At 40.7% G+C, this 10,888-nt stretch overlaps 1 protein-coding gene across 5 annotated transcripts in view; it reads left to right on the forward strand.

The window, feature by feature from the left end:
* The window catches only part of SLC35B4 (solute carrier family 35 member B4), a 129,981-nt gene extending 119,434 nt beyond the window's left edge, over positions 1 to 10,547 (forward strand). For all 5 annotated transcript variants that reach the window (XM_059933350.1, XM_059933348.1, XM_059933349.1 and 2 more), the window contains 3 exons: positions 1,319 to 1,394; positions 4,336 to 4,411; positions 5,259 to 10,547. In XM_059933350.1, the coding sequence (XP_059789333.1) occupies positions 1,319 to 1,394; positions 4,336 to 4,411; positions 5,259 to 5,505 (399 nt within the window). In that variant the 3' untranslated portion in view covers positions 5,506 to 10,547. The remainder of the gene's footprint in view (positions 1 to 1,318; positions 1,395 to 4,335; positions 4,412 to 5,258) is intronic.
* The last annotated feature ends 341 nt before the right edge of the window (positions 10,548 to 10,888 follow it).

Genomic DNA, 10,888 nt, shown 5'->3' on the forward strand with positions numbered 1-10,888 from the left:
GAAGATGAAAATTATTGAGTTGTTATTGTAATATGTTATTTCAAATGAGATATGTCATCCTTCTGATGTAGTCGAAGGATCAATTTATTATCCAATAAACTGTTTTGGGGCCCACGGACTTTGGCACATTTAATAGGCTGCCACAGTTCTCTACACGAGGTGATCATCATCAGTCAGTGTGAACAGAACATGTCTGCCAACCAGGAACAACCCCAAGGGACAAGGAACCCAATGTTCCTATAGATGAAATCAAGTTAAAACCAATATGGAAACCTAGAAAGGGAATAGAAGTTTCAGAAACCCCATGCCAAGGAGAATATGTACGGCCAGGCATTTGGGAGAGTTGGGGAAGATGGGATTTGAGGAGTAAGTCCCTCAGATGGGCTTTATTCCTTTGATGGAGAGTTTAATTAGTTAATTATATATGCTTTCGCTTCTTGTTTGAAACTGCTGATCTAGAGCCACCTCCTCTAACTTTCCTCTTTCTCCTCCGTCTTTTCTGTTGAAATAATGCCCGGCTCCTCAAGGTCATGGTGATATCATTGCCTCCAGATTCAGTAATCTCAGGGATTCCTTCCCTGCCAACCGTTTGTACTGAAGTTGCAGACAAGCAATCTGAGATATTTAATTAGAACTAGAGTATGCAGCTGAGAATTTAAAAAATAAAGGAACATTCTGTTTGGTTTCTGTGTTTCTTTTAGCATGGTACCTGGTGTATGGTTAACTGCTTGGTAAATGTTTACTGTGATTCCTTATTGTGGTGGTAGTAGTGGTGGGTTGTTGTCAAGCACCTTATCTTTGCTTACCTATTGTTTCCCCTTCCTCTTCAATCTCTTTTTATTCTTGTCTTCATTTCTTTATCCCTAACTTCATATTATACTCCAATCTCTTTTCCCACTAGTTTCCTGAACTCCCTAAAATCTGCCTGCACATTCCATATAATTTTTAAATCTGTTATATTTGTTGAACCGTTCTCAAAAATAGTAAAATGTAGCAGATCCTTTGGGCAGAATGACTGTGTGTTTCAATTTTCCATTCCCTTTTGTTGAGGAAAGGATGCTGGCTCTATTTTTTTGTTTTGTGTGTAATGACCATCAGACTTCGTAGAGCAAGAACTGTCATTTGGGGGCTGATATCATGCCCTACAATGTAAGTGGTCAGTAGCACTGGATACTTTTAACTTAACAAATAAGTCTGACTTGCTTTTCTTGATATTGCTTGTTAAACAACTTGTAAAACTTTCAATCATTGTAAAGATACTCTAATTCTTCTATAATGTTTTTGCATTTAAATTTACATGAAATGTTTCTTCCCCTAGCATGCCCTTCCACTTCCTGGTTTCATCTTCTTGGCTTCTGACATTTATGACCATGCAGTTCTATTCAATACTTCTGGTGAGTTTGGGGTTATCCAGTAGAATTACCTAACAGTGTTCAGAGGCAGCGTCTTCATTTTACTCTCGACTTGACCACTGCTTTTTTCATGATCTTATCCAAATCATCTGTCCCCCCGGGAAACAGTCCCCATTCCACCTTCCTGGAATATAGTGCCATTAATCAGTGGTTGCAGCAGCAAAAGCTTTTATAGGCACTTCTCAATTATTTGCAAATGAAGTAAGACAGTATCTTCAAATTTTCTGTTTTGCTGTGGAATTTGTGTTTGCATTTGAAGGTGGAATGTATGATGTTCTGAGAATGCAAACAAATAGTAATAATACTGCAGTGACTGGAGCCGTGAGAAGCTGGGCAGCAGTCCAGCTTCTTTACTCCTGTTCATCCCTCTTTGCTGGGAAAGGCAGTCTGCTCACAGATCCAGGCCGAGCTGCCTCTGAGCAAGGAGGAACAAAAATGATGACAGGGCTTTTTCCTAGTTACAGGGTAGGTAGGCAGCAGGAGTAAACAAAATTAGTTCAAATGTCTACAGTGTAAGTTAGCTATTACTTTTTAAAGTATTTAATAAATTAGCTAATAATTGCCAGTTAACTTGAAAGAAATTACTGATATAATCCGATTATCTACTAAAAGACATAGCTTGTTATACAGACAAATGAATACACAAGGAACAAATACACATTTTAAAAATTACGTCTTTATGTTGCTCAGACCTAAAATGGTAAGTGTATTTTGTAGAATGACAGTAGGTGCTGAGTAAACATTTGTTTGCTATCTGGTCACAAGTTGTGAAGTTGTGACTGTTCTCTGAGTTTGCAGAATTGCCTGTCCCGTGTGCCTGCAAAAAAGTGTGTGATGGCGGCAGTGTGTAAGAAAGTTTTTAAGGCTCTGAATTACTCAATCATTTCTGACTTTTTTTTATTGAGGTATAATTGACATATAGCTGATTTTTGACACTGGTTTTTAAGGTCTCTTAGAGTCCCCACATAGCAAAGGGCTGGATATAAATACATTATCAAATTCCTTAGGATTGATATTGATTTAGTTACTAGAATGCTCCTTCTAAAAGTCACAGGGATGGGTATTTTTATAAAAAATTTTTTAAGGTCTGCCTTCAAAAAATTGAATCTTTAGAATCATTCCTAAGTTAAGTATACATTTTTTTCTCTTGCTTAAATGTCTCAGATGAACGTGTTATCCTTGAATATTCTAAGGGAACTGTACATCTGTCTAAATACTTTATGTCATATTAATTGTCTTTCCTCAGCAAATTGATACAGTGAATCTCTGAAGTTATTAAACAGTAATAACATTTGTTAACTTTCTTTTCATTTCAATACTTGCTAAGTGTTTCAAAGACAATAGAATACCAAATTATGGGGATTTCCCACTAATCCAGACATACAATTTTAATAAATTATTTATATATATGAATTTTTATTTTTTGCAAAAGAAAATTAATGTTCATTTACTAACCGGATCTCAACATCACTTTGTTACACTTTCTTCAGTTATGCTGTATAATTCAAGCCCCACAAACAATTTAGCAATATAAAAAGAACTGACCCTTCGAGGATTACTATGTCCTTATTCTCTGATCTTGGATATTTTATTTCCTCCCACATATTTACTGTGCAAGTCTCATGATATAAAACTAACATAAGAATGTATTTAAAGGAAGGAAAGTTACAGTTCCTCACCCTACACGTGAGCTAATTTCATTTTACCAGTTTCCTTCCTGACTCTATTCGCATACATTCTTACATAGTCGTAATCCTTGTGTAGATATAATTTTATACTTGCTTTTTCACTTTCATTCTGAGTTTTTTATATGATGATATATAATCTTTACGATTTTTTTTTTGTCAAGTATATAACGCCTCATCTAGTTTGCTTCCCTTTGCTTACATAGTCCTTGCTCTATCATTGGACATTTAGATTGATTCAGAGTTTTTCCTTATTATAAATATGACTGCAAAATATATAAAACCTTTTTCTTTTGAATTAACTAGGATTGATTCCTAAGAATAAGAAGCGATACTTTTATGGCTCCTTAATGCATATTGTGAAATTGATTTTTAAAACAACACCAGGGCTTCCACGGTGGCGCAGTGGTTAAGAATCCACCTGCCAATGCAGGGGACACGGGTTCGAGCCCTGGTCCGAGAAGATCCCACATGCTGTGGAACAACTAAGCCCGTGCGCCACAACTACTGAGCCTGTGCTCTAGAGCCTGCAAGCCACGACTACTGAAGCCTGTGCTCTGCAACAAGAGAAGCCACCACAATGAGAAGCCCGCACACCGCAACTAAGAGTAGCCCCCGCTTGCCGCAACTAGAGAGAAAAGCCTGCGCACAGCAACGAAGACCCAACACAGCCAAAAATAAATTAATTAATTAAATATATTTATAACAAAAAAACACCAACTTATACTGTCACCCACTGAATGGCTGCTAGTTCCGCTACCACCTTGCCAGATTAGGATATTATTTATAAATGTTTAATTGCTAACTTAATAGATATAGAATGGTACAGCCTTGTATAATTTAGAATTCTTTGATTAAGGATTGAACATATTTCCAAATGGCATTTAGTTATGGGTTATCTTACATCTTGTGTTAACTGTCAGTTAAGACCATATCATTTTGAACCTCTCTGTGTTTCACAGTCTTTCTCTGTAAAGTGGGGTCCTATTCAGGTGAACGGTAAAGAGTTTATTTTAAAAGTAAAATAAATTATAATTTGTTTTAAGAAACCAATGTAATGACTCTTGAGGCTGGTGTAGCCTCGAATCAAGGCAAGTAAGTGGTGTATGATCCAAAGGTATTTGCAAGAGAAATAACGCCTCTATTTCTATTATGTTCATCTGTGTTACTTTGTTCAAAAAGATGAAAACATAAGCTGTCAGAAGTGATATAACTCTCTCTCCTCTTAATCTTTGCAGAATTATATCAGGTTCCAGTGGTTGGTGTGATAGTGCCCATCATGTGGTTCTACCTCCTCATGAATGTCATCACCCAGTATCCTTTGCACCCCTCTGCCATATGGCCTTTGCTGTGGTATTTTGGCATAGGAATGTTTATTCTTTTCTTCTAATGGTGCAGTGCCATGAGTTTCGTTTTTGCCTTGATCTCTTCTGCAGTAAGCAGGAGACAGACAGGTCCATCCAGTGAGCTCCTTTGTTGCGGGAAGAGGGGGGGAAGAGATGCTGGTGGTGTGGAGGGTCAGTAAGTCCCAGGGCACCAGGAAGGAAAAGCTCTGGGTGGAGGTGTAGAAATCAATGGGTAACGAAGGATTAGTATATGACAGAAATGCGCTGTGATTTCTACATGGAGTTTTCCAGTGTCCTAGGATGTTTCACAAGCTGCCACAAAATCCTGCAAGAAATTTCAAATTAACTAAAACCTAATTTTTAAAATGGCTCTTTGGAACCACCGTTAGGTCCATTATAAAAATCACTGAGTCTTTGAAACAGTGAAACAGATTGAGATTGACCTCATTGCTCTGAAGTCATCTCATTCGTTTGCCCTACAGAGTTCTTTTTGGGAAGAGGTGTGATCACCTTTACCGAGAGTGTTACCTTCTGTCATTACTGGGGAGGCGACTTCTCTGTAAACTCTGGCAAGAATCCAGGATAAGAATAATAGGAGGCTTTCAGGCAGTTTCAAGTTAGGATCCACAAATGCAATGGCAGGCCAGGAATTCTGCAGGCTGTTCTAGCAAGGAAGTGCCTCAGGGCAGCTGTAGCCAACCCCCATGTTTTTTGGTTCCTAGAACATGAATGTTGAAGCCAAGAACCTTGCCAGAAGGTTCTCCCACTGATCTCTGGGTTGTCTACAGAAAACCACCTTAACCCTGCCCCTCCAGGTACGTGTGCATCTGGGGCGTCTTCATCCTGACCACAGAATGCGCCTCCCTCACCGTCACCCTCGTCGTGACTCTGCGCAAGTTTGTGAGCCTCATCTTTTCCATCTTGTACTTCCAGAACCCTTTCACTCTGTGGCATTGGCTGGGCACCTTGTTTGTCTTCACTGGGACCCTAATGTACACAGAGGTGTGGAACAACCTGGGAACCACCAAAGGGCAGCCTCAGAAGGAGGCCAAGAAGAACTGAGGCCTTCCTGCAGCAGAGAGACCAGAGGCTAGTGAGCCAGGGTCTGGCCACCATTTCACCTTGGTTAATGCTGAATCACCCCCCATGTGTCAGAGAATCCTCAGAGGGACGGACTTCTCAGATTTCTCATGACCGTACAGACCAGCACTTGTGGGCCCTGAATAGAAGCCCCCAACCCTGAAATAGGAAAAAAGAACAGTTCTCCACTATTGAACAGCCTTTCCATTTGTTGTTTCTACCAAAATTTCAGCACTGTACTTGCTTATTGAAATCTGAGTCCCCAGAGCTACTAGTTTTACATCCACGGTCTTGGACAAGATTTTCCCTGTCCTGATGATTCTCTGCTGTAACAGCCTTTATCCTCCTGTGGCCTTTCCCCTTGTTCCATCACCCTGCCACCCACAGCAGCACTTTTCAGGCAGACGCTCCAGGCACCACCCCCCCACCAGGAACAACCGAGTGGCCGGGTGAACCGAGGCACCGGCGATGCTGGGGTTGGGCTTTCTCCTGTGTGTTGGGAAAGAAGCAGGTGTCCCTGTGCACCCTGGTGACCCTGGGGCAGGACTGGTGGGAATCCTTTCCCACATTTTTCCTTTTTTTGTTTCTATGCAAAAGTCATATGCTTTCACACCTTTTGCTTTCTGTACTTAGAACAAAGCTGCAGCATCTCTGTATGGCACAGTATTAATAAGAAAGAAAGGTTGTGTTTGAATTGGGAAAGAGAGACTTTTTCTCCGTGTCTTCTCTCAGTTTTCTGATTCATTAGCCTCGAGCTGAGATGGTGACGCCAGGATGGCCCAGGAGAAGCTGGCCCCCGGGGCAGGGGCACCCAGAGAACACAGACAGGCACTGAGGGTGGGCTCCACGTGGGGGAGGTTAAGCCTTTGAAATGCTTCTCAACCAGAGACGTTCAGCTCTGCCTGGCAACTCTGATAGTTATGACCAGCCAGGCTAATGAGTGAACCAATATATTCAGTGGGTGTGGATGTGGTGTATCAGGCCAAATCACAACTAAAATGGAAATTTTTTTTTGGGGGGGGGGATGTCATCTTAATGTTCTTGATGGGTATGGGAGTGTGTGTGTTTTATCATATGTATTAATAGAAACATGCCCCCCTTCTGCTAATCATCTCAAAGGTCTGGTTTTCCTCCCATGGGATAACTTTGAGAAAGAAGAACAGTGTCAGGATGGCACATGTAGGTGTGTGTGTGCTCTCGTGTGGTTTGTGATCACTCGGGAGAAGAGGAGAGCATGAAAGTCAGTGTTTTTATTTCCTTGTCCTTCACTCAGTTCGGACCTTCATTGTCTCACGCAGGTACGTGCTCTGGAGGCCGTCAGACTTACCAGCCCATCTTTTCGCACACAGACAGAGGCCCCTCCTTCTGCACTGGGTTCACGTTGTGTTCTTATATCGAGATTTGGCTCTCAGGGTCTCTTGAGCTCACCCAGGGTGTGGTGTGTTTACTCTACTATCTGGAGCTGTTCTCTCATGGGTCTGCAATAAGTGTCCTAGAACCACCGGGTTGCTTTGGGGAAGTCACTTAGGCTGCTCGGGTTTTTTGTTACATAAAATGTGGATGCTGTTTCTCCACCTAAGTCACAGGGTTTTCAGATCAATTTGTCGTTCTGGACATTGACAGCTGTTCAGTGCCAGTGAAGGTCTACACTGAAAGATGCGGAATTAGGTGTGAACTTGTTCATGGACTCAAAAGGTACTGTAGAGTTCCTCAGACTGATGGTGCTATAAATACCATGTGTTAAATATCCTCTTAAAAACAAGAACAACAAAAGCTGCTTTTCTTATTGTTTAATAGAAGAACCTGTCCCCAGGGGCTATTTGATGGCTGCATATCTGGAGTCTTGACAGGGTAACTCCTAACAGGATAGAGCCTTACATGACGTAGTATCACTTTTTTTATGCTGATGGGAAATATTACAATTTTTAGTTACTGAAACAGTGTTGATGTACACAGACAGCATTTAACTGGGTCCACGAGGTTTTAGATTCTGGCTTTAGAGAGTGTGTGTTCCTCAGTCTGAACACCTCTGCTGGTCTTATTAACAGGAGGATATGTATGGACAGATTAAGGCACTCATACAGCGAAATGAGCACATGTAAGAACAGAATGTCTTAAATGCCCTGGGAGTTGGTTTTTCTCTCTAGTATTTGGTTATAAGGAAATAAATCTAACAGACACTAGTTAATACTTTTTTAAACAATTTATTCCCCTTGTAACTTATTTTTCAATCCAAGTTGAAACTGATTTCAATACCTGTTAAAAGGGCAAATAAACTGTTTTATAGAGGGTCAGACTCATCCCTAATTGGAGGAGAAATGTCCATTAAATGCCTCTCATCTTTCTCTGGGTCAAGACCATGTAATTTTATGCCCCAGAGATAGAGGGTTTAGTTTGTTTACAAGAGAGATTGGTGTTTAAGGCATCCAAAACTCTACCCTTAGAACAAAGATCAAATAGCAAATGACTAGCCAGAAAATACAGTGTGTGTGGGGGGGGGGTACACCCATGTACTCACTTCACAGCTTGACCATAGTCGTGAGGTACCAGGAGAATATGGGGGATACTTGAATTATTTTATTTAATGTGTACAGAACCTTTACCACAGTTCTACTGTCATATTATAAATGCTTTTTCATTTTTTATTAGGAATTTATTTTTGATCCTTTCTTTTCTTTTTCATCCAACTAAAACCATTAATGCATTTGATAAGTTTCTATCTAGTTCTAAAGTATTTAGACACAATCCAGATAGTTTTTTCCTTCTTCGTGCCCAGTTATCCAAAATGAATACGGTACTTTAACTGGGTCATTGTGTCAAGTGAAGAAAAACCATGAAAGCTGAGCTGATCTGTGCCACCCCTACCAAACCCCTTCCATTCTTCTGGGGAGGTCACCTGATAATTTTTAAGGATTCTAATCAATATCTCACGGTCATTCCCTGAGCACGTTTCCTCCCTTCTGCATATTTTTTTCACTTCTGATCCCCCACTTCCAGTTTCTTCAGCAACCTCTGGTCACTCGCGTAGTTTTCCACTGAGCAACACCTATAATCTTGTATCTGTTTATGCCTCTATTCTTTGGGGCGTCTGGGTGTTTCTCTGTGGATTTTTACAGGGTATACATATCTTTGTAGCATGTATCTTGTCATACATTGTTACAAGCATTGATACTAGGGGGGTGTGTCCATACGGATGCGAATATCTGGCAGAGTATGTGAATGTATGTGTAGATGAATATGAACGGGATGTAATGTAACATAATGTGAAAATATTTATATGTTCTGTTGCAGCTCAAAGTGGGGCTGAGAATCCTTACCACGTTCCTGTCTATATATTTGGAAAGCAGTAGTATCTGTATTTTGCTCATTTTTACCCTGCCTCTAGCTGACTTCACTCTCAGTGCCAAATGCCTGTGGTGAGGGGAGGTGGAAAGCATTAGGTCAGGAGTAATTGTAAACCAGTGAGTTAGCTCTGGGCTGGTGGACATGCTCATTGGTGGACAGCTGGCATATGAGACAATGTAGCAAAGACCTGAGCATCTCCACAGATGCACATTGAGAGGCACCCCAACCTAGAGATCTGAAATCAAGATCCTACAATTTGTTGTAGTTTGTTTCTCTTTGGCTAGGAGTAAATAGAATTATGAGCATTTTGGTCTCAATAGCTTTATTCTGAAAAATGTGCATGGAACTTACCTGTGGCGGTTCAGTCTTGGGTTGAAAGAACTGTCAATATAGATAAAATCCATTTTTATTACAGATGCGTGACCTTTGAAAACGAGTATAAACAGTGTCAGTAAAATAACTAGTCATAAGCATTGGAATATGTTCAGTGTGTACCAGGCTGGGGTGGGAGACTCTGTAGTGTGCTGTCTCTTTCTAGCAGCTTCCTCACAGTGGACATTGCAGAGAAGGGAGGGACCAGGGTCTGACTTTTGTCCCATGAATAAATAAACCCTTACCAAGATCTCTTATTCCCTCAAGTTTCTGAGAAAACTTCTAATCGGTTCCTGATACCCATTCCCACTCTTCATCAGTTGATTAGCAAGAAAACGAATAAGACGAAACATTCCTAAGATTCTAAGCCAGAGAGGGAAGGAAGGATACACACCAGGAGTTGTGGGTATTCGGCTTTTTGTTCTCCGGTTGCCTGGTGGGAGGAGGGCAGAGCATTACAAATTTAGCACCTTCCATCTATTTGATGCTCTGTGCGAGGAGCTGCCCTCCGGGTACCATTAAAGATGCTTAAAAGTTTTTGGAGTAGGCTGCCTGGGGTGACCCTTACGTCTCCGAAGCTGGTATAGTTGGTTTGCATCAGCTGATGCCTAGAGCTCATTGTCTTTTTGTCTCCTCAGTATCATACTGAGACACTCCTCTGAGCTTTCTTTACCTACTTAAATCACTCAGATCCTGCAAAATGTCCTCAATTTCAATCAAGTAAGGCAAGCTGTGAGGGTACCAGAGATAGGTGGGGGCGGGGGGAAGCTTGGTCTACATTTAGAAGAAATAAGACCCATATTTTTTAAGGGAAAAGTTGTAATAATTCTTTGGCACATTGGATTATTTATAGTTTTTGAGATGTAAAGAAGACTCCCGTGAACCGAGAGAAGCAGTAGTTATTCCCCAACGTGATAAAAATGTCTTTGTATATCACTTGCAATCACAAATCATTTCTGTGTTAGTTGCTTTCATTCCAGAGAATGGCATCATCCTCCAAAGAAAAAGAGGATGATTTTTAAGTAGGATTTCATAACAGATTATGTGTTGTGGGGCTGGGGAGGGATGATGGGGATTTGATTTATCCAGCCTCCGAGCTCTTCATTCATACTGTGATTTAAGAACAGAGATCGGGGGAGGAGGGGACTAGACAGCAGCAGAGTATGTAGAACAGCTAAGACATTAGTGAGTATTCAGATTTTGAGCTGTGTAAATATCAGATGTCGGCTTCCAGCCTTACGAGTTATTTGAGCAGAGAGTTAAGGAGGAAAGGGACATTTTGTGAATAAAATGTTTTGCCAAACAAATTGAATGAGTCTTTTTACCGTGATTTCTTATAAAGAGCTATTTTCTACCTTCAGAAACAACTCATCAGACACCTGGTTTTTTATCTGGAATTGTACAATCACTGCTTTTTAATAAAAGTGATAAATTTCTTGCAGGTGTTTCCAGTCACCATTACCTTTCAAGTGCTTGTGTGCAGTTTCAAAAGCTCTACAATTTTTGCCTTGTATAGTGGTGGGCCATTTTACTACAAACGATGGTAAGCAACGTGTCTTCTAATGCCTGGCAGCTGGATCAATCACAAACCACTTCTCAGGCTACAGGTCAGTTTCTATTTAAGAAATTTAAAGAGGATTGGCTTACT

Source organism: Balaenoptera ricei, chromosome 9 (genome assembly GCF_028023285.1).
Source record: "Balaenoptera ricei isolate mBalRic1 chromosome 9, mBalRic1.hap2, whole genome shotgun sequence".
NCBI classification, from domain to species: domain Eukaryota; kingdom Metazoa; phylum Chordata; class Mammalia; order Artiodactyla; family Balaenopteridae; genus Balaenoptera; species Balaenoptera ricei.